The sequence below is a fragment of the Apodemus sylvaticus genome, chromosome 5 (assembly GCF_947179515.1).
Source record: "Apodemus sylvaticus chromosome 5, mApoSyl1.1, whole genome shotgun sequence".
Taxonomy (NCBI): Eukaryota; Metazoa; Chordata; class Mammalia; order Rodentia; family Muridae; genus Apodemus; species Apodemus sylvaticus.
The window spans coordinates 3,929,577-3,953,304 of NC_067476.1; the positions used below are offsets into that span (position 1 = coordinate 3,929,577).

The following is a 23,728-nucleotide window of genomic DNA, read 5'->3' on the forward strand; positions in this document are numbered from 1 at the left end:
CCACATCCCAAAAGCCATTATTATTATTATCATTATTATTATTATTTTGACACAGGGTCTCTCTCTACATATCTGTGGAACGCTATAGAACAGAATGGCCTTGAACTCAGAGATCTGCCTGCCTCTGCCTCCCAAGTGCTGGGATCTTTTTATAAGCAAGAAAATTAAATCCATAAGAGTAACCGTAAAAAGCTAAACATGCTGCGGTGATCCACTGTGGTAGACTGTATGTAGGTGCCTTTCCTTAGATAAGGTAAACTCAGAGGAACATAGAAGGGCGTGGGTGGTGTGCTCTTGTGCACCCCAATTGATACAGTCATGAGAAACTGAGCTGGAGCAGTGGAGGGGGGGTAGGTGGGTGCCTCAGTTTTGAAACCAAAAACATACTGGCTATACACTGCAGCAGGGTTGGTTAACAGTAGACCACATGCAATAGTGATCCACAGACCTTATCAGTTGGTGGGGTGATAGTCCCTTATGACATCGGCACCGTGAGGAAGTAGTCTAGGGACATACTGGGCCAGGCCACGGTTGAGGTCTCCAATGCCTTTAATTCCAGCTTTGCCAAAACAAAAGAATACACTTACTGTTTCCCACCACCCCCCTCCCCCCCCAAATCAGGGTTTCACTGTGTAGACCAGGCTGGCCTTGAACTCAGCCGCCTGCCCTCACAGTGCTGGGTTAAAGGCATGAAACACCAACCGCTCCTGACCATCCTTAGTGGGCCATGTTCTTCCTCATCCTTAAACCATACTCACTTGTTTGCCTCCTGAACTAAGATCACAGGGATGAGTTTCCTGGGCAACCCACTCCCTCCGTTGGGATGTACAACTGTGCCTTCGGGGCTCTTGGTTGTGTGGCCGGCAGCTCTCCTTGGGTTTCTGGTAGGGATGCTGAGTCTGAGGCTGCTTGTCTTGAAGGATGGATAAGTGGGCCCCGCACTACTCAGTTCCTAACTGCTTGGGAGAAAGGGTGGCTGGGTATTGGAGGACTCAGGGACAGCTGCAGGTAGGGTTGGTTGTTTCTGTTTGTTTGGTTTGGTTTTTTGTTTTATATTGTCTTTAGTTTTTGGGGACAGCTTCCCTTGTGGGTCACTCCTCACCCTTATATATTGAGTTTTGTTCCCTCACCATCTTCCCTCCCCCGGATCTGGTCCTTGGACATCTAAAGTCCTGTCAGTGCCTTCTTGGAGCCCACAGGTGGCAAAGACAGGATTCTGTGCCATCTGGGATGTGAGCTGATATCAGACGCCTCAAATTCCAGATGGATCGTTCCTTGGGGCCTCGTGTTTTGCCCAGTGTCCTGCTTTGCTTTGAAGACTGCATTTCACTGGCTGTCTAGGCCAGGCTTGAACTCCTGGGTGCATATGATCCTCATACCTCATGCTTTCAAGCGATTGGGACTAACATGAATGCACGTTGTACTCTCGACAGATGCTCAGGGGTTTCTGAGCATTCATTCTGATTGCGCTCCCATTGATCCTGGGGTTTGTGGTCCTAGTCCTGGTGGCATCCAGAGGAAGCAGGAGATAGCTTTCACCTCCCCTGGGCTTACTTCTTGAGGACTGGAGAGTCAGAAGTCAGGTTTATTACTTGTCAGTAGCACAGTGCTACCCATGCCAATGCCAAAGGAGGCAGGGGGCTGCTTCTCTGGCTTTACAGTCGAGCTCAGAAGGTCTCGGCACCCCTGCAAGATCACTGATCATTTCTCTAAAATTAAAAATATAGTTACTGGGGCTGGAGAGATGGCTCAGCAGTTAAAAGCACTTACTGCTCTTCCAGAGGTCCTGAGTTCAATTCCCAGCAATCACATGGTGGCCCACAACCATCTGTAATGAGATCTGGTGACCTCTTCTGGCATGTAGGCAGAACACTCTATAATAAGTAAATAAAGCCATTACATTCTTTGTGAATGTGTGTAACTATGTAGACACAGTGGCATCTATGTGGTGTGGAGGTCAGAGAGCGACTTACAGCAGTCTGTTCTGTCTCAGCACCATAGGGCTTTCCAGGATTAAACTCAGACAGATTTAGAGGTCCCCAGACACTCTGAATTCTGTTCTCTCCTCAGGCTGGCTACTGTCTGGGTACTACCCTGAGCTCCTGGGGGCTGCATTTCATGGAGGAGCATTCCCAGTCCACCATGGTAATCCCTATGGGCTGCCCCCGGGGTGGGGGTGGGGGAGGGGTGGGGGGGGAGGGGGAATGGGCCCTGACAGGCCTGCGGCTATGTTCCACCTTGCTGAAACCTCCTGTTACCTCCCATCCTGTGTAGCTGATGGGAATTGGAATTGGCGCCCTCCTTACGCTGGCCTTCGTTGGTATTGCCTTCTTCTTTGTATACCGAAGAGTGAGCAGATTCCGTGAGTACTTTGGTTTGGACTCTGGCTGAGCAGTGGGAATTTTGCTGCATTAGTGTCCTATGAGGTATTTAGAACTTCTCGAAGCTTCTCTCAAAGCCTTGTTGGAATGTGCTTGCCTACTGGGGCTTAGGTTGATATTTCCAGTCTGTCCATAGCCTTTTCTGCTCTCTCCAAAGCTAGGATCCAGTAAAAACAGAAGACACTCCTGCCTCTTCTAAGATGAGTCTCCTGTGCTACTGCTTTCCTGGCTGCCGGAGTGGTGCCCAGGGACAGGGCAGAGCATGGTTTATTGTCAGCACCTTCTCTTTCAGGGCCTGTCTTGTGCTTGCATCCATGTTCACTGCACAGCCATTCAAGGCTAGTCACTCAGATCCCTGCCGTCTCACATGTTCCCTCTGTCTTCTCACAGGACGAGCAGAGCCTACTCCGCAGTACAGGTTCCGGAAAAGAGACAAAGTAATGTTTTATGGCCGGAAGATCATGAGGAAGGTAACTTGCATGGAAGCCCTGGGTTGCACAAGGTGGTGGTGAGAGTCTTCTAAGCAGTCCTTTGTGGAACGGGGATCTGTTGCTTGCAAGCCCTCAAGCTCCTGCTCTCTGCAGCTCCTGATACATGCCGCCCTCTGCTCTGATCCCAGGGCTTCTGCTGCTGGGTACAGGATTTAGGAGATGGTTTAAGTCATCCTGAATATTATCTACCTCCCCATAAGAACCAACACATTTTACCTAGAAATACCTCATTTGCCCTGGAGGCAGCCAGGGAGGCACGGTGTTGGTGGATGTATATCTGGCTTGAAACACGTGAACTGCTTTGGCAACCGCTAAGGACAGGGACACTTGGGCTTTCTGTAGTGCTGGTTTGTGTTAACAAGAAATAGGATAGGAAGCTGCTTTTCAGAGATATTCCTGAGTACAGAATGGACAGGCACAGAGGGCATGTGTTTGCCCAAGGTGGGTGGTCACTGCCAGATTGGGAGAGTGACCCAAAGGACCCAGCACTGACCGAACAATGCCGTCCCTGGTGGCCACAACTGTCCTAGAGTAAAACACTGGCCTCTTATCTATGTGTATGGGACTTCCGGATCATAACTCTGTAGTTGTCCTGCACAGAGGATCAGGGACTGGTGGCTAGGGATGAGCAGGCTGGTCGAGTCCTTGTTCACCTTTGGTTAGTTGCCATAGCCGGTCCCTTCTGCTTTCTCCCCCCCCCCCCCCCCCCCCCCCCCGTCCCTCAGGCTTGACTACTTCAGGTCAGTGAGGAATATTCTGTGGGGTTTATGGGGCTGTGTGGTGTGCTTTTGTCCAAATGGTATCCCTTTGTCCTTGACTGCTATATCTCCTTTAAGAAACCAGGTGGGTAGGTGGGGGTTGGCGAGAGTAGCCCCCAGAAACTCAGGTCAGGAAGGTAGCAAATCATAGCCAGGTCCAGGGAACACACTCTGAGGCTAGGAGCCTAGACCTTGCCAGTCACAGTGTCGGCACCCCATCTTTCTCTCGGCTCTGCAGGTGACCACACTCCCACATACCTTGGTTGGGAATACTGCTGCACCCCGGCAGCGAGTCAGGAAGAGGACCAAAGTGCTGTCATTGGCCAAGAGGTACTGAGAATTTCCTGAGGTCCTTAGCACTTCTGTGGCGCCTCTCATGTCAGGACACACCAAGGCAGAAGCTTCTTTGGGCTTTGAAGTTTGAGTATTGAGAACCCAATAGTATTGGGTTTGGGCTCCATGATTTCTTACGTAAGCCTCTCTGCTTTGCAGGATTCTGCGCTTTAAGAAAGAATATCCTACTCTGCAGCCAAAAGAGCCCCCACCCTCCTTGCTTGAGGCTGATCTTACGGAGTTTGATGTGAAGAACTCTCATCTGCCATCAGAAGTTTTGTACATGTTGAAAAATGTTCGGTAAGTCAGTGGCTGGGCAGCTGGGGGGCCTGTCTAGGGCGTGGCTCTGGACACCTCCACTTTCCTTCCCGGGATTGTCTGACATAGCTTTCCTATGCCAGGGATGGTTGTAACAGCCTGTTTTCCTCCCCCTTGGAGGCTGTGGCTTACATGCTTCATGGTAGCAGAAATGTTCCGCAGACTCAGGGTGCTTCGGGTGTGTGGAATCTCATGGTCGACTCACCTTTTTAGCTCTTCCTTCCCTTTCTACTCAACATTTTATCCCCAGTGGCAAACTCAAGAATAAGTGTGAAAAGTTGTGTATGGATCAGAAAGTGCAAGCAGGCCCCCTGCCCCCACCTGTCCTCACAGGATCTGCAGTGCAGCCTAAGCTGCCCCCAGCTTGCAGTCCTGTGCCTCACCCTCCCGAATGCTGGCATCCATGCACCGTCCTGTCAGCTTCCTTTATTTTTTAAGGGTACATTATTTTTAACTTTTGAAATATAATATTATTGGGGGGATGTGTACGTGAGGGCAGGTACGCATTTCTGCAGCAGGTGTGTGGAGATCAGAGGGTAATTTTGAGGAGTTATTTCTCCCTTTTCCATCTTCATGTGTGTGGTTTGAATAAGAACGGCCCCCACAAGCTCATATATTTGAATTCTTAGTCGTAAAGGAGTGGCACTATTTCAGAAGGATTAGGAGGTGTGGCCTTGTTGGAGAAGGTGTGTCACCGGGGATGGACTCTGAGGTCTGTGGATGAGGATGTAGCTTTCAGGAGTTTAGAATTCTGATTGCCTAGAATGCCAGATGAGCTGAATCAGCCTTAGAGAGGTCTAGGCCAGCTCTGGCCCTGTTAGTGGGGACAGTGGCCCTTATCCCTTACGCTTCCTTTCTTGAGAGCATTTGTTCTGTTTGTTGCAGGGTTCTAGGCCACTTTGAGAAGCCACTATTCCTGGAACTTTGCAAACATATGGTCTTTGTGCAGCTGCAAGAGGGGGAGCATGTATTCCAACCCGGGGAGCCCGACATCAGCATCTATGTGGTTCAGGATGGACGGCTGGAGGTCTGCATCCAAGATGCTGTGAGTCAGGGGCCGGAGGGAGGGGTGGGGGTGGGGTCGGGAGGGGAGAACAGGGGCCAGGGTCCTGAGCTCTCACTTACCTGTCCATCATTTTAAAGCTTTGAATAGCCTGCCATCAAAAAGTTAGTGTATTGGGGCTGAAAAGATGGCTCAACGGTTAAGAACACTGGCTGCTCTTCCAGAGGGCCCTGGTTCAATTCCCAGCACCTATATGGCAGCTCACAGCTGTCTGTAACTCTCCAGGGGATCCTATACCCCCACACAGATACACATTTAGTCAAATCACCAACGTACATTTAAAAAAAAGTTATGTAGAATTTTAACCTTAATTCTTTGGAAAAAAAATCAACAGTCTTATCAAACACAGTCTTATTCAAACACAGCTGCTGTTTTTATCTTGGCAATACAATACACACACACACATGCAGTGAGACTTTCATTTAGTAGTCCGAGGACAACCTAGAACCCACTGTGTAGCCCAGGCTGTCATTGAGTTGATGGCAGTCCTCTTACCTGGGCCCTGTGACTGCTGGGATTAGTCCTGAGCCAGCCAACATGCCTGACATGTTAACTCATTCTTTTTAAGATTTATTTATTTTTATATATGTGTGTACATTGTCACTGTCTTCATGCACACCAGAAGAACACATATGATCCCATTACAGATGGTTACCATGTGGTTGATGGGAATTGCACTCAGGACCTCTGGAAGATCAGTCAGTGCTCTTAACCACTGAGTCATCTCTCCAGCCCATAACACGTTATCTTTACTGTTAGGCACATACAAGTCTCTGATTCAAAAATATTGTAATTTTTATTGATAATAACTAAATTTGTTTACAGTTTTCTATAGCGGCCTCATTTGTAGTCAGTCTAACTAATTAATTTAAGCTGTATATTGGGAAGCTATGACTAGGTTTGGCAGGATTTTTTTCATTAGTCCTCTATTGTGTGTATGTGTGCATGAGTGTGTGTGTTAGGCTTTCTATTGCTGTTATAAAACACCATGATCAAAAGCAGCTTGGGGAGGAAACAGTTTATTTCAGCTTATAGTTCCATATCACAGTCTATCATCAAAGAAAGGCAGGACAGGAACTGGAGATGAAAATGCAGAGGTGGGAACTGAGGCAGGAGCTGTGGAGGAGCTGCTCACTGCCTTCTCCTCACGGCTTGCTCGGCCTTTTGGGTTTTTTTTGTTTGTTTTGTTTTGTGCTTTTTCTAGTACCTCAAACTGCCTGCCCAGGAGTGACTGATGGCCGGGAGCTGGGTACTCCCCCATCAATCATCAATCAAAAAAATGCCCCACAGGCATTGCCCACACACCAATCTGGTGGGAGCATTTTTTCTCAGATGAATCTCCCTCTTCCCAAGTGACTCTAGCTTGTATCAAGCTGGCCTTTGGCCGGCCAGCACCATGTCTATGTGTTCATGTGAGTGTGGTGTTTGGCCGGCCAACACCGTGTCTGTGTGTTCATGTGGGTGTGGTGTTTGGCCGGCCAGCACCGTGTCTGTGTGTTCATGTGGGTGTGTGTTCCTCAGAGGCTGTCTACCTTTTTGATTTTAGTTTAGTTTGAGGACAGGATCTCACTTTGTAGTCCTGGCTGGCTTGGAACTCACTTTGTAGGCCAGGCTGGTCGTGAACTCATGGAGATCTGGCTGCCTCTGCCTCCCAAGTGCTGGCATTAAATGCATGTATCACTATGCCTGGCTACTTTGTTTTTTGTGTCAGGATTTCTGTTGCTGGAGTCAGCAGGATTAAGAAATAGACTAAACAGAGCTATAGAAATTGCTCAACAGAAGAGCAGTTGCCGAGCTTCTACAGGAGTCAAGTTGGGATCCCAGTGAGCCAGTCTGACTTGTCAATGGACATCACATCACACATCTGACTGTGGTCACATCCCCAGCACTGGGTCACAGATGCACACTGACATTTAACATTTTCAATTGCTATTATCTGTGTGTGCCACGGTGTGCACATGTGAAGACCAGAGAAGAACTTTTGGACATTTGTTCCCTTCTTTTCCTGTGGGGCTCCAGGGATCAAACGCAGGTTGTCAGTCTTGCAGAACAGTACCTTTAACTGCTGAGCCATCTCACTAGGCCAGACTTGACCTTTTGAGGGATTTGGGGGTGGGGACAGTCTCACTATCTGTGGCAATTCAATATTATGAAAATAAATGTTACTTTTAAATAGACTAGAACTTGTTCTGGACGCCATAGCCAGAGTTGATAATGTACTGTAAGTGTAAGGTGACTTCAGACAATACTGATACCACATTGTGCACCAAGCCTGTTTATTTAGCCTGTCTTTAAGAGAACAATGTAACAGCCGACCTTACTTGCCTTGGATTTCATACATATCAACTTTTACAAGCTAAGCTAATGAATAACTGTAGTTTTAAATTATCTATTCTTCCTTACCCCTGACCCACAAATAGTGCTCGTATATAAGTGTCCTGTGTTCAGGAGACATGTAACCCTGGCTGGCTTGGAACTCACTATACAGACCAGGCAGGCCTGTAATTCTCAGAAATCTGCCTGCTTCTGCCTCCCAAGTGCTGAGGTTAAAGGTCACCACCACCCAGCATTATTTATTTACTTATTTATTTATTTTAACATTTATTATCTTCCTTCAAGTTTATGAAGTGAGCAAGTGATTGTGAGCCCCCTGAAGTGGGTGCTGGGATCCCAACTTGGCTCCTGTAGAAACTCGGCAACTGCTCTTCTGTTGAGCAATTTTTGTAGCACTGTTTATAGCATCTCTTAACCCTGCGGACTCCAGCAATGCTCTTGTGCTCTTCCTGATGCCCGCTTTATAGCAACTCGGAGATGAAATATTGTCTGCCAACTGTCCTGGCTGCCAGCTGGGCCTCTCGGCCCTGTACTGACACCTGTCGCTCTGTTCTCTAAGCGCAGGATGGCACCGAGGTGGTGGTCAAAGAGGTCCTGCCAGGGGACAGTGTCCACAGTCTCCTCAGCATTTTGGATGTGATCACCGTGAGTATCCCCCACTGCGTCCCTGCCATTGGTGCCCAGGCTAGCGCTCAAGGTCTGTGTTTCCTATCTTTCTAGAGCTCACATGAGGTAAGAGGGGCTGTCTAGGCTGAGAAGGCCTCACCCTGTAGTCTGTTGGAACAGCTTTGACATTGTGTTTAAGATAGAATGCATTTGGTAAGGCGTTGGTTGGTGGTCCTTTCTATTTCTTCTTTTTTGTTGGTCTGTCTGTCTTTCTCTGTCTGGTTCTATGACCTTACTGTGGATAGCCCAGGCTTACCTCACACTCTTGATCCTCTTGTCTCTGCCTACAGAGTCCTGGGATTACAAGTGTGTGTTACTGCCCCTAACCTTCTCTCCTCTCCTCTCCTCTCCTCTCCTCTCCTCTCCTCTCCTCTCCTCTCCTCTCCTCTCCTCTCCTCTCTCTCCTCTCCTCTCCTCCCCTCCCCTCCCCTCCCCTCCCCTCCCCTCCCCTCCCCTCCCCTCCCCCTCCCCTCCCCTCCCCTCTTCTCCCCTTTTCTCTTCTCCCCTCCCCTTTTCTCTTCTCCTCTCCTCCCTTTTTTCCTCCCTCTCCCCTCCTCTCCTTCTCTCCCCTCCCCCTCCCCTCCCCTCTTCTCTTCTCTTCTCTCTCTCTCTCTCTCTCTCTCTCTCTCTCTCTCTCTCTCTCTCTCTCTCGATTTATTTTATGAGTACACTGTAGTTGTTTTCAGACACACCAGAAGAGGGAATTGGATCCCATTACAGATGGGTGTGAGCTACCATGTGGTTGCTGGGAATTGAACTCAGGACCTCTGCAAGAGCAGCCAGTGCTCTTAACCACTGAACCGCCTCTCCAACCCCATTCTTCACTCTTGGTGTCTTATTGTAACTGTTCACATACAGAAGTGAACAGAACAGTCACATCAGCCTGTATCTCTCTCATCTGCTGGGCTCAAAGGCATGGGTCTTCATGCCTGCCTAGTTACTTTTCTTGTTGCTAATGACAGAAACACCTGACAAAGGCAATTAAGGAAGGAAGGGCTCATTTCAGCTCACAGATTAAATGTGTGACCCACTGTGGTGGAGGAGGAGTGACAGCATGGGTGTGAGACTATACCCCTGGCTGCCCTACATTCAAGGTGGGGCTTCCCTCTAAGTTAAAACCTTTCGAAAAACATTCTCTTATATACACTGAGGAGTGTGTTTCGATGGTGATTCCAGCCAGGCAGTGGTGGCGCATGTCTTTAATCCCAGCACTCTGAGAGGCAGAGGCAGACGGATTTCTGAGTTCAAGGCCAGCCTGGTCTACAGAGTGAGTTCCAGGTCAGCCAGGGCTATACTGAGAAATCCTGTCTCAAAAAAACAAAATAAAAAAAAAAATTGATGGTGATTCCAAATCTAGCCAAGTTCACGATGAAGGTTGTCTATTCTAGACTGTGTTATGCAGAGAAATTAAGTGGAGCCTTATGTGGGGTATTCAGACATGCTGAACCCAGGAGCCCAAAACTTTGTACAGGAACACTTGAAGAACCTCAGTGGGACCCACTGATCCATGATGCATAGTTGCATGCATGCAGATATGCTGGGGTGTCTTGTGTGTCTGCACTGCTGCCTGTCAGGCAAAGAATGCTTAGTCTTCTTTGGTGGCCTAGAGGCATAAATGGGACCTGTGTGTCTTACTGTGCCCACTTGACCTGAGTTGGAGCTGTTGTTTGCCAAAGGGAAAAAGACATCCATCTTCATCTTTGAATTGCATTTGAAAGACTGATGCTCAGCTTTGAGGAAGCTACTACCATGAGCTCATGTGTTCCTGGTGCTGGAGCTTGCTCTGAGGATGCTCCAGATGTGTAGAAGGACTTTGGTCTATGTGGGGTAGGTAGACCAGTTAGCAACTTGATGTCTGCATCATTCTTGCGTCCTGCTAGCTAGTTTTTCTTTTAAGCAAAAAAAGTTTATGTAACTATGGCATGGACATTTCTTTGTTTTTGATCTTGGTCATTTATTCCAGCATGTGATGAATATGCTGAGGAAGTAGGTGAAAGCTGACTGGGCCAAGACTAGGGTTTCTCCTGAGTTGACTATCCCACTGTGTGCCTATCAGGCTGCCCCCTTCCCTAGAGGAGGAGTCCATCTTCTGAGTCTGGACAGGGTAGAAAAGATAGAGGGATGACCCTGGAGAGAAGATGGCTACTGGATTGCTATTACCTGGCCATTTTTCAGTCTCACCAGTTTGTAGTTATTATATTTTACAATTAAAATTTTTTGGTTTTTTGTTTTGTTTTGTTTTGTTTTGTTTTGTTTTGGACAGCCCTGACTGTCCTGGAACTCACTGGCCTCCAACTCACAGAGTTTTTCTGCCTCTGTCTCCCAAGAGCTTAGATTAAAGGTATGCTCCACTATACCTGGGAAGAACTTAGAATTTTGACAAAATACCAGGTACAGACATCTTAGGCTGCACTTGCTGTTTCATAAACAGCAATCTCTGACCTCCCCACAACCTTCCAACTCTCCGGTTCCTTTAACACGTGTGTTTTGTACTGCTCTGTCTTAGACACACTGTCTTCTTTCCTGGAGAATGGAGAAGAACCCCTCTGGCCTGCCCATCTTGCTCTCACTGCTTCTCCCATCCCCTTGTTTCTAACCACGGGACTAAAACTAAGACTCCATGCATGTCTTTCGCAGCTGAGCCACAGAGTGTCTCAGGGAAACTGGTTGCTTGTCAGCTTTTGTCCTCTTGCAGTTGACATTACAGAGATTTGCCCTGGCCTGTGCTGCATGGGAGCACTTTTCTCTGGGAAACCATCTCACCTTCCCCATCCTGCCAGCTCATGCTCCCTGGGATCCCCTGATCTGCTGAAAGGGTCTCCTGTTTCCTGCTCCTCATCCTCTTTCTCGTTTTGGTGTGGCAAACCCTCTGTTAGCTTCCTGAAGATGCAGGAGATGCATATATGTGAGATCTTATAAATATAGAACTAGTCTTCCTTATCTTTCTCTTAAACCTACTACTATATATGTAATTTAGTATATGTAACTTCTCTGTTATTTGTGTGTGTGTGTGTGTGTATTTGCATGTATGTGTGTCAGACTTAGCCTGGTTTTCTATTGTCTTCTATTAAATTACTTTTTTTTTTTTGGTTTTTTGGATTTGTTTTTTTCGAGACAGGGTTTCTCTGTGTAGCCATGACTGTCCTGGAGCTCACTCTGTAGACCAGGCTGGCCTCAAACTCAGAAATCTGCCTGCCTCTGCCTCCCAGAGTGCTGGGATTACAGGTGTGTGCCACCACCACCCGGAAAATTACTTATTTTTAATGTATATATTATATTTATGCTTGCTAGTATGTTTGTTGTGTGCCTGAAAGTATGTTCGTGCACCACACATGTGCAGGACCCCACAGAGTTCAGAAGAGGGTATTGTATCCCTTGGAACTGCAGTTATAGGCGCTTGTTAGTGGTCATGTGAGTGACGGGATGTGAGCCCAGGTTTTCAGCAAGAGCAGTAAGCTTTGTTAGTTACCACTGTACAGTTCTTTAGTCCCCTTCCATTGAGTTTTTAATTGTTAATTTCAACTTTCTTTATTTTTAGATGTTTAAAGAATTTTATATGTATGTATGAGTATTTTCCTGCACGTGTACAGCTTGTAGGCTTGGTGACTGTTGAGGCCAGGAGAAGTGTTGGACCCCATGGAACCTAGAGAACAGAGAGTTGTGAGCCACCATGGGGACTGAGCCCAGCAAGAACAGCAAGTTCTCTTAAGCTCTTTGCCATTTTTCCTAAACCTTTTTTTTTAAATTAAAAAATTGATGTCTGTGGTGTGGCGTATATGTTCCTTTTAATGTAGGCTTCTAATGGGACCTACAAAACCTCAAAGCCTACATCTAGTGATTACATTCTTCAGTGACATGCTGCCTCCTAAAAGATCTTCAGCCTTTCCTTTAGTCCTTTTTGTTTGTTTGGTTGTTGTTGTTGTTGTCGTTGGGTGACTGGGAATTGCCACACAAACCACTCTAAAACAGTCCAGACTTGGGAGACGGCTGTGACATTGAGTTAAGATTCTATAGAGCTTTAAGCCTAAAATCCATAAATACCTGTGCCAAGTTATCCCACCAATCAGCATTTAGGGGTAGGGGATTTCCTTAAAAACGTGCCTCTATTGTATACTTATCCTGTTTCCATTGATTGGGTTATTCAGCTGTGGCAGGGGACTTGCCTTATCTAATATTCATGTCTTTACTTGCCAACCAGGATGTCAGTTATACTTGTTCAGTTCCCATAGAGGCTCAACTCCTACTCAAACTGGAAGTCTTATTCCACATGGCTTCTTATATTATAGGTACATTTCTCATGTTGGGGTCCATCCCAGAGGCAGCTTACAAAAGCAAAAACCATAAAATCTTACCCATCAGAGCAGGAAGCGCTGCCTGATGGTTCAGTTCCAAGCTAATTGTAGCTAACTATACAAAGCAGTTCTGACTTCCGTTGTGATTTGTTTCCAAGAATGCCAAGGCACAGAACATACCAGCATCTGCAATTAACTAGAACGTGAGAAAGTTTCCTAGTAACAGCACATGAGAAAGTTTCCTTATACCATTAGTAACAGCACAAAATGGCAGGTTAGACAGGTAACAGTTAGACAGGGTTTCTCTGTGTAGCCCTGGCTGTCCTAGAACTTGCTCTGTAGACCAGGCTGGCCTCAAACTCTTCCACCTACCTCATGAGTGCTGCGATTAAAGGTATTTGCCACCATACAGGGCCTCTTCAATCTTTCCTAATCTTTCATGAGGTATTTCAGTTATGCAAGAACTTCTAAAGGTCTCCAAGCACTAGGGGCCACAAATCTGCTGAACTCTGGAATTGTGACAGTACTGTGAAGACACACAGTAGCAGGAAGTCACACTCGCTGCTGGTGAGAATTCAAAATGGTGCAGCCACTGTGGAAGATAATTTAGTGTGTTTTTGGTTGGCTTTTGTTTGGTTATCTGATAGAAATTTTGCTTGGCTTTGTTTTGATTTTTACTGAGTTAAGGATACAGATACCATGTGACTTAGGACACCCCACCCCACCCCCGATATTTAGCAAGAAATAGGAACATAGAAGTCTATATGTGTGCATTATAGCATCTTTACCTTTGTTGTACTCCGGAAGCAACGCAGCCCCTCCTTGGGAATACTGGAAATGCATGACAGCTCTAGTGAGTGTAGGACAACTCTTGTGTGGCTATTTGATAGTGATGGTGTCTGCTGTCTGTGACCTTTTCAGAAAGCATGGGTTGGGTCTTTTGTACCCTTTCAGCAAGGGTTTACAGCCAGTGTTGGACGTTGAAGTGCTTGGCCTGTGAATCTCAGGAGACAGCATGTAAAAGCATTACCCAGTAAATGTGCAGGCCAGTGAATGCGCCTGACCTACAGCTCCTGTCAGCTAAACCTTTGCTATGATTTGCTGTGACAAATTTTGGTTTGCATTAAAATTACCAGTGCCCATAGTATGCCTGCTGTGTGTGTAGAAGCCAGGCAGGAGCCTCTCTGGGTTGTGTAAACTCCCCAGGAGCTTTCTGGGTCCCTCGCGAAGGACTAACAGAGTCGTTGTTACAGGGCCATGCTGCACCCTACAAAACAGTTTCTGCCCGTGCAGCTGTCTCATCCACCGTGCTCTGGCTTCCTGCAGCAGCTTTTCAAGGAGTTTTTGAGAAGTACCCTGAAACTCTGGTGAGGGTTGTGCAGGTGAGTTTCTTTTAGACTGGCTTTCCTGTCTGCTTTGCTGTGGGCATCTCAGTCACTGGAGCCGCACACTGGCAAGGACCCCATCAGGACTGAGCACAGTCAGCATAGCATCGCGGGAGAACCAGAGGGTGCAGAATTGACTTTGCTGGCGGATTTACTGCTGCGCATGTGGATTCTAGGGAGTGCTGTTTTTAAAAAGTTGTAAAAAAGCTGAGTGCATATGTCGTGGGAGGCTCATTGGCCATCCAGCCTAATGGTGAGTTCCAGGTCCCAGTGAGACCTGTCAGAGAATAGACATAGTGGCTGACTCCTGAGGAGCCGCGTGCATGTGCACATCTCTGTCTTGTTCACACACACACACACATACACACACACACACACAATATGAAAAGTTCCACAGATGCTTTTAGTCCTCATATTCTCCCAAAAGAGATTTTTAGATTTCTTACTAAATATTTCATTTTAATTTTAGATTTATAGAAAAATTGAAAACACTACTTAATTCCTATGTGTCCCTCATAGTCCCTCATGTTAGCACCCTGCTCCACAAATGGTGGGTTGTTGGGCCCTGAAAAAGGTGAGCTGTGGTCTATGTCCTGTGCTGTGGGGCTCAGCAGGAATTCCATGTGGCACTGCTGGTGCCCAGCCTAGACATCTCACGCCTCAGTGTCTCTTGCAGATCATCATGGTACGGCTGCAGCGGGTGACTTTCCTGGCTCTGCACAACTACCTGGGGCTGACTACAGAGCTCTTCAACCCTGTGAGTGCAGGCCTCCAGCACAGCCCACTTCAGGATGGTAGATCTCTCATCTCACCAGGGCACCCAGCTGTGCCGGCCAGCACAGTGTCCTGCCAGTGGTCCTAGTGGGACTAGACTTTGAGAGGTGGTAGTGGGCTGGCTTTATGGTCTTGTGTTTGCACACTGGTGCACTGGGTGATTCTACTGACAGGACTTGGGGAACATAGTTGTCAAACAAGAGAGACTAGCCTGCTTTGTTGCCTGTCAGTCCTGTTATGCCCCTGAGGCCATAATTCTGGATGAATCTGCCCTTCCCCCCAGTATTGAGCCTGTGGGCTGGGTCATCTGTCCTTTCCCCAGGCCCACCCCCCCCTTTTTAAATTTTATTCTTTTGAATATACTGTAGATGTCTCCAGACACACCAGAAGAGGGCATCGCATCCTATTGCAGATGCTTGTGAGCCTCCATGTAGTTGCTGGGAATTGAACTCAGTGCTCTTAACCGCTGAGCTATGTCTCCAGCCCCTCCACCCCCATGTCCCTCTTGCCTTGTCCTTTGTCCCGGACTCTGTGTCTGTCCTTGACTTAGCACTGAGTGGAACAGTTACTAAGCTGTGACTTGGAAGGGTTGGACTGTCGCCAAGGTGCCAAGGCCCCGAATCTCCAATTTTGCACCTCCTGGCAAAATTGCAGCCCCTCATCACCTGTGAAATGGGGCAAAACTGGATCTCATCTAGAAAGGCTTAGTGAGGGTGGAACCAGTGGCCTCAGTAAGACGTGCTTGGTCCCACAGGTGCCTCGGATGGTTTCTCTGTATTTTAGAGTTTGTCATGCAAAGTTGCTGATATTTTAGGATATATCCTTTTGTGTTACATGATTTCCCTACTAACGAAGAGATGAGGTTTCCGACTGCATGGGCTGTTACTGTGGCTGTATGAAGAGTTAGGCAGAACCTAGGAGAAGAACACACGGATCCTTAGCCAGCTCCTCCTCTCTGAGCTGCCCGGATTCCGAGTGCCTGTCCTCTGATAACATGCTCATAAGGAACCGGGAGAATTCCTCGAGCAGATCTGATGTTCTTCTCACCCCCAGGAGAGCCAAGCGATCCCTCTCCTGTCAGTAGCAAGTGTGGCTGGACGAGCCAAGAGACAGATGTCATGTGGTCCAGAGGAACAGCTGGAGAGGTCCCCAAGGCCCCCGGAGTTCAGCAGCTCAGGTACTGCAGCAGTTCAGGGCTCCTCACTCCCTGCCCAGGGCTCCTCACTGCCCCCCCCCCCACCGCCCCCGGCCTCCTCACCGTCTTCACCTGTCCCTAGTCTTATTACATGGCTCCAGGTTTCCTGACTGAGGTGTCTTCACAGGCACCTAGCAATCCCATGGCTCCTCCCGTGGTTACAATTCTACCTGCCCTCAGTTCCCTTCACACATGTCCAGATTTCCTTTTTTTTCCCTCAAGACAAGGGTTTCTTTGTGTAGCCCTGGCTGTCCTGGAACTCACTCTGTAGACCAGGCTGGCCTTGAACTCAGAAGTCCGCCTGCCTCTGCCTCCCAAGTGCTGAGATTAAAGGCACGTGCCACCACTGTCCGGCTATGCCCAGATTTCTTGGTTTAGGATTTTCTTATCTGTCCCCTCAGCCCTCTGATGCTTCCCCTCAGTTAAGCTCCCATGCCCTGGGCCATGTTGCATGTGTCCAAGGATCTCCTCTGTCTTTGGGTACTTGTCAGTGAGGGGCTTATCCACAGGATGCTGTTGAGGAGAGCAAGTTCTCAACTTTGCCTTCTGATCCACACCACACCGCTCCTAGTTCTTAAGAACAAGGGGAATGAATTGCCCAGGCGTACTTAAGCCTATGTTAGATTATTAGCACAAGGCTACTTTGAAAATGGTAGATATACCTTCAGTGTCTTAATAGTCCATAATAATCTGTGAAGGATTCCAGGGACTAAAGGCAGTTTCTGAAGTGAAGTGAAGTGAAGCAGCCTATGGTATGAGGTAAACTGGAACTGTCAGTTGGGTCCTGTCTAAGACAAGGCTTTGGGCCTTTGTGACCTTGAAACACATCCCTAGTTGATCTGGTTTTCCTCAGAAATGTACTTTAAAATGGATGTCACTTAAATCTATTTCCTGAGTAGTGCTTTTCTCTCTGAAATTTTGGTCAGCTTAAGTGATGGAACCTCGAGTCTTGTCCTCTTGAAGACAGTTTAGGTCAGCTCTCCAGTGTTGTCTTCACAGAGATTGAAGTGAGGAGGTCTATAGAGCTCTTCAGAAGCAGACAGTGGCACACAGTATCCGGTGTGGTAGACTAGGCCTTTGAAGCCCAGGTGGAACATTCACGCCGAGTGCTAACAGCCCTCTCTGCAGAAGAAGGCCATGGAAAAGGGGCATCTGGCAGGTTCTTCTGTTTTTGGGTTTAGCTTCAGAGCATGTGGGTGGTTGCAGGGGTAATCAGTTCAGGAGGCCCAGAGAGGAAGATGCCCATGAGGGAGGCAGGGTTGGAGGACCAGCCTGAGGCTAACATTAGTAGGTTACTCAGATGACAAGAGCTAACAGTGAGATTGCCTGAAGGCCCTGTTTGTGGGTAAGTTGTATGCAGGTTCACGGTGTAATTGGGAGGGCCTTGGCCATGTCCTGTTTGTGGGGACTCTGCTCTTTGAGAGCCATTGGTACTCACGGGAACCAGACAGAGCTAGAGTAACTCCCTCCTGTCCTCCAGATCACGGGAGCTGCTGCATGACAGTCTCCGGGCCAATGCTGAAGAGGAGCTGCTCAGTGCCTCTGCCTCCCATCCACGGGGACATAGATGAGCTCCGGCAGTCCCAGGGAGGCGGCTCCAATACCTCAGCCTTCCAAGGTAAAGGTCCCCCACTGCTGTGGCTGGCTCTGTTGACAGGTTCTGTATACCATTAGATGAGTTAAGATGTCCCCAGTGTCATCTTGTCCTGACCACAGAGGTGGACGTCTTGAACTTGGTACCATTTATGATTGGGCAAGAGCCTGTGGCCAAGGCTCCTCTGCCTGAGCCTGAGTCACTGGGGGCCGTCTTGCTGCTTTGTAGGTCCGGTGAACTCTGTACCCTGCCTCCTGTACCAGCCCTGTACCTGATCCCCCCTCTGTTGAGCCCCAGACATACCACATCTATTCGTGGGTACCTGGTGGCTTTATGATAGCCACCTTCAAGTTAAGGGGGTCAGATTTTCTCTTTTCCAATCTGCTTGATGGCCACTGTGTCCTGCCTGGTTTCTGGCACTTTTGTTTTGTTCTTTGTTTTGTTTTTGTTTTTTGAGGCCTTACTACATACTTACATGCTGGCCTCAAACTCACAATCTTCTTGCCCCAGACGCTTTAAACCTTAATTGTTGCAATTATTTCTCTCCTGTTTCCATCTATCAGAAACTCAGCCCAGGGGCCTTTTCATTATCAGGACAATGTACCTTTACTAAAAACACGTCATTTGCTGTGCTCAGTAGCTCAAGCTTCTAATCCCAGCACTTGGGAGGCTGAGGCAGGAGAATTGCCATGCGTTCAAGACCAACCTGGACCAAAGAATAAGAATCTTCCCTGAACTACCTTTATCTGGATATAGTGGCATATGGCTTTCGTCCCAGCTTTCAGGTCTCTGGGAACTCCAGGTCAGCCTGGCCCACAGAGTGAGTTCAGAGCCAGGGTGAGACCCTGCCTTGAGAGAAAGGAGGGCAGTCAGAAAAGAAGAAAGGAAAGTAGGAAGGAAGGGGAGAGACAAGGAAGGAGGGAGGGAGAGACAGAGGAAGGAAAGCAGGCAGGCAGGGAGGGAGGGAGGCAGGGAGGGAGGGAGGGAGGCAGGCAGGGAGGGAGGCAGGCAGGGAGGGAGGCAGGCAGGCACTTGGCACCGTGAAGTTGGCTTTTTTATGTTTTATTCTGGCTAGGTCTTGGCTCATACATGTATCCTACATGATTTTTTATTAGTTTCCATACTGAGGTCTTTCATTCTCTGTTACTGATTTTTATAGTGTAAAGCAGTGAAATTTATCATGCATAACTCTGTGACAGTCTACTCAATGTCACTAATGGGGCAGTCTCTGGCTCTTTAAACAGTGCCATCTTCTTAGGTGTCATGTCCTGAATCTGTGTTAGCTTTTCACCTCTAAGGTATTAGCTTTCGGTTTTTTCATTTGTTTGTTTTTGAGATGGGTGTGGGGTCTCACTGTGTTTCAAAGCTAGGCAGTGGGTGCCAGGGATCTGCCTGTCCGTCTCCCAGCACTGGAGCTGTGCATGTGCTATTGCAGCTGTGGGCTTTTGGATGGCTCCCAGGACGTGAAACTCAGGGCCTGATAATTGCATAGCAAGTACTTTATCCACTTACACCCCTCCCAAGCTCCTCCTTACACTGTGTTCCTTTGGTATGGGAAAGGTTATAGCACTTAAGTCTCCCTCTCCCTCTCCCTCTCCCTCTCCCCTCCCTCTCCCTCTCCCTCTCCCTCTCCCTCTCCCTCTCCCTCTCCCTCTCCCTCTCCCTCTCCCTCTCCCTCTCCCTCTCCCTCTCCCTCTCCCTCTCCCTCTCCCTCTCCCTCTCCTTCTCCCTCTCCCTCCCTCTCCTTCTTCTTCTCCCTCTCCCTCTCTCCCTCCCTCCTTCCCTCCTCCCCTCCCTCCCCCTCTCCCTCCTTCCCTCCCCCTTCCCCCTCCTCCCTCCCTCCCTCCTCCCTCCCTCCCTCCCTCTCCCTAAGCAGGTTCTTGTTGTGTAGTTCAGAGTTGAACTCCTGGCTGTAACCTCCTAACTGCTCAGGTTGCAAGTGTGGTGGCTTGCCTACTGCCTGGCTTAGGTAGTTCCATTAAACCACAGCCTGCCACTTGAGCACATGCTGTCACCCGGCATGTGGCATTATCTCAAGGGCTTTTCTCTGTGCTCTTTGTACCTTTCTGTTGCCACCCTGTGGCTGACTGCTATGGACAGAGTGCGCCTTCTGGTGTAGCTGTGAAACATCTGGCTATGGACCCCTAAGCCCAGGCCTCTTTCCAATGGCTTTCTCTCTAAAACTGAGCACCGCCATTGCTGACAGCTTCTGCATAGATTAACACCAACCTCAGTGATTGCTTAGGACTGCTTTCAAGATTAATTTTCATTTTATTTTTAAAGTTATTTGTATGTCTACACATATGTGCAATGTTGGAGTTGGTTGTGGAGGTCAGAGAGAGAAGGTCTGCCTGGACCTTAGGTTAAGGGGGCTTGAGCCACCTAGTGTGGGTGCTAGGAACTGAACTCCATTCTGCAAGAACAGAGCAGTACTTGCTCATAGTACCAAACCATTTTCTCAGCTCCCAGAACTGTTTTAAATCACTGATTACAGTCCTTACATTTTCCTTTCTGATTGGAAGACCATCTGGACAATCACTGGCCTCACTCCTCAGGAGCTGTGAGGCAGGGTTTCACCCTGGGGCCTCGGGATTGCCAAGTAGGCAGACTGGCTCGTGAGTGAGAACCAGGGAGCTTCCTCTTTCTACCCCTCAACTGACCATTTATTTATTTACTTATTATAATATTTATTTATTCATTATATGTAAGTACACTGTAGCTCTCTTCAGACACCCTAGAAGAGGGCATCAGATCTCATTACGGATGGTTGTGAGCCACCATGTGGTTGCTGGGACTTGAACTCAGGACCTTAGGAAGAGCAGTCAGTGCTCTTAACCGCTGAGCCATCTCTCCAGCCCCAATTTATTTATTTAAAAGGATTTGCTTACTTATTTTTAATTTTCTCATATTTATTTTATTTATGTAAGTGGTCTGCCTGCATGTAAATATATGCAGTGTATGTGTGCCTGGTGCCTGAAAAGTCCAGAAGAGGGTGTTGGGCCGCCTCGAACTGGAATTCCAAATGGTTGTGTGATGCCGTGTGAGTTCTGGGGATTGAACCCATGTTTCCCTCAAAGGCAGCAAGAGCCCTTTAACTAAGCATCTCTCCAGCCCCTATTTATTTGTATTCTATGTGTATGATTGTTTCGACTCCGTGTAAGTGAACTGCATGAGTGCAGTGCTCACAGAGGCCAGAAGAGGGTGCTCGTTCCCCGGGAACTGGAGCTACTGATGGTTGTAAGCCTCTCCAGACATTATAATGCCTGACTTTTAATCCGTGTGCTGGGGTATAAATTAATTCCTCATCTTTGTGTGGCAAGTACCGTATTGACTGAGTTATCTCCCTAGTGACAAAGCTGTTTGTTTTTAAATTGAAACAATTTTTAAAATATTATATACACAAATAATATGCACACAAAATAAGTAAATAAAATATGGTAAAACATTTTAATAAGGCAATGGCTCTTTGTGCATGTAACTGCTTTTCTTTCTGCTGTTTTGTCTTACTGTGACGGAACAAGAGCTCCTTCACTAGAAGATGACCACCTCGGGCCAGACAGGCCTGGACCTCTGAAAACCATGAGCCAAACAGACATCTTTGCTTTTTGACTTTTGGGGGTTTTTTTGGTTTGTTTTTTGTCTTGTTTTGTTTTGTCTTGTACTGTTTTGTTTTGTTTTGTTTTGAGACAGGGTTTCTCTGAATAGCCTGGCTATCCTGAAACTAGATTTGTAGACCAGGGTATCCAGAACTTAAGAGATCTGCCTGCCTTTGCTCCCTAAGTGCTGGGATTGAAGGTGTGCATCTTTGCATTTTGTAGAACCACCTTCAGATGTCCAGATACAAACGGACTAATGATATTGTGAACAAAAATGCTAGTAACACATCCTTGGTGTCCAGAGATGTGGGTCTCGTCATCTACAAGGGTGCTGTCTGATGCTCACTCCTGATGCTGGCCCATGCTGGCCTGTACATGTGGGCCAGCAGCTGAGCTGTGAACTGAGTCTTCTTCCTATTTGTAGAAAGCCATGAAGGGGCAACCTCAGACCTGGGGATGGCATACAACCGTGCCAGAATTTTGCCACACTCAGATGAGCAACTTGGGAACTCTTTGGCCAGCAAGGTATATCCATCATGCTCTCCCTGTTGCCCCCTTGTGCCTTGCCTGTTCCCCTGTTTACTAGTACCCTGGGTGTGGCCCACGGCGGACACCCCCATGGCATCGGCAGTCGTGGGGGTGCTCACGCACTCTTTGCTGGTCACACCTCTTCTGATGACTTGTATCTTTGTTCTTTTCAAGTATAAGAAAAGTGTTGTTGCAGAGACCCCCTCTGCCATCTTCCACTACTCAGAAACTTACAGGGATGAGGCTGGGGCCGGTGGGAAGACAGACGCTATCTTCAGAGCGGCCACAAAGGACCTCCTTACCCTGATGAAGCTGGATGTGAGTGTGTGGCTCAGAAAGGGGTGGTGACGGCTCCTGATCCCACGCAACTGCTGCTTTCTGACTCCCATTTTGGGTAGTACATCCTTCTAATGCTTCCTGGGGTATCTGTGACCCGCACTATGGCCCCCTTCTTTATCCAGGCCTGCCAGTAGTGGGGATCCACATCTATAGGTGCAGCCTTGGCCCAAATCAGTGCGTCTGTGGCTTTTACAGTCACCTGGGCACTTGGAACTACATCCTCACATATGTGTTTTGAGTTATTTTTCCCTCCTACACCCCCCCATCTGTCTCTGTCTCTGTCTGTCTGTCTGTGCATCTGTGTCTGCGTGGGTGTGGGTGTAGTCCAGGCTGACTCCCATCTCATCTTTTTGAGTGCTATAGTGAATAGGCATGTGCCATCATGCCTGGCCCTCATATTTTTTTTAATGCATGAAAATACACATATATACATGTGTCTTAGTGTTTTATTGTTATGAAGGTATGCTATGACTATGGAAATGTTTATAAAAGTATTTAATAATTAGAGCTGACTTACATTCAGAGGTTTAGTCCATTATGGTGGGAAGCATGGCAGCACGCAGGCAGAACAGCGGTGGAGAAGGGGCTGAGAGGTCTGCATCCGGATGGGCAGGGCCTGGCTTGAACATTGAAGCCCAAAGCCTCCCCACCTTCCCCATCCCTTGTGACACACTTCTGCATAAAGCCACGCCTCCTAATCCCTCTCAGGTAGCACCACTCCCTGATGACCAACCAGGCTTTTAAATCTGTAAGCCAACAGGGACCATTCTTACTCAAATCACCACAATGTATGGAGGTTAAGAGAACAGCCTTTGGGTGTCATCTTCAGGAACAACACATCCACCTCCTTTGAGGCAGGATCTGTCATTGGCATAAAGCCTGCGGTTAGGCTGACCAGTGAACCTTGTCACTGTCTTACTAGCACTAGGATCCTAACTGTATACTGCCACGTGTCCAACCTTTTAAACATGGCTTTGAAGGGGCAAAGTCAGGTCCTCGTGCTGCTAGGGCAAGTACTTTATTGACATAGCCATGTTCCTAATCCTATCTCATGCCTTTAAACAATGTGAAGACCTTGTGCACAGGCTGGGAAAACACCTGTGTTCACCTTTCTGAGGACCCACAAAACCAGCTGTCTTTTGTTGTGATAAAACATCATGACCAAGGCAAGTTATAGAAGGAAGAGTTTATTTGAGGCTTACAACTCCAGAGGGATAGAAGCCCATCACCATCATAGTGAGAAGCATAGCAGTCTGGCAAGCAGGGTGCTGGCGCAGCCTCGGAGACTTCACATTGTGGTCCACAAACAGGAAGTAAAGAGGCACAGTGGTGTGAGTCTTGAATCCTCAAAGCCTGCCCCTAGTGACAACCAATCCAACAAGGCTACATCTCTTACCCCTTCCTAAACAGTTACTCCTCCAGAGGAGTATGCAAATATGTGAGCCTAAAGACCCATGCTCCAGTGCTTTGAGAATGGGAACTATCCAGGTATCAGCTGTCTGGTTAAGTTTTGGAAGCTATGTTTTAGGTAATATTTAATTTGTTCTTGGATTTCTGACAGGGTTGAAGACCAGTTATAGTCTCATCAAACTTAAGTTGTTTAATATTGAGAAAGATGATGTTGATTTGAAAGAATGGTTTTCAGAAAATAATACAAGTTAAAATCGGAACATAATTCGTG

General features: G+C 47.8%; 1 protein-coding gene across 3 annotated transcripts in view; it reads left to right on the forward strand.

Moving 5' to 3' along the window:
* Positions 1-23,728, forward strand: part of Pnpla7 (patatin like phospholipase domain containing 7) — a 72,197-nt gene that overhangs the window by 605 nt on the left and 47,864 nt on the right. For all 3 annotated transcript variants that reach the window (XM_052181783.1, XM_052181785.1, XM_052181784.1), the window contains exons 2-14: positions 2,071-2,145; positions 2,275-2,362; positions 2,772-2,851; positions 3,869-3,960; positions 4,123-4,263; positions 5,167-5,326; positions 8,243-8,323; positions 13,890-14,018; positions 14,698-14,778; positions 15,849-15,972; positions 17,471-17,608; positions 21,605-21,705; positions 21,883-22,026. In XM_052181783.1, coding sequence (XP_052037743.1) covers positions 2,071-2,145; positions 2,275-2,362; positions 2,772-2,851; positions 3,869-3,960; positions 4,123-4,263; positions 5,167-5,326; positions 8,243-8,323; positions 13,890-14,018; positions 14,698-14,778; positions 15,849-15,972; positions 17,471-17,608; positions 21,605-21,705; positions 21,883-22,026 — 1,434 coding nt within the window. The remainder of the gene's footprint in view (positions 1-2,070; positions 2,146-2,274; positions 2,363-2,771; positions 2,852-3,868; positions 3,961-4,122; positions 4,264-5,166; positions 5,327-8,242; positions 8,324-13,889; positions 14,019-14,697; positions 14,779-15,848; positions 15,973-17,470; positions 17,609-21,604; positions 21,706-21,882; positions 22,027-23,728) is intronic.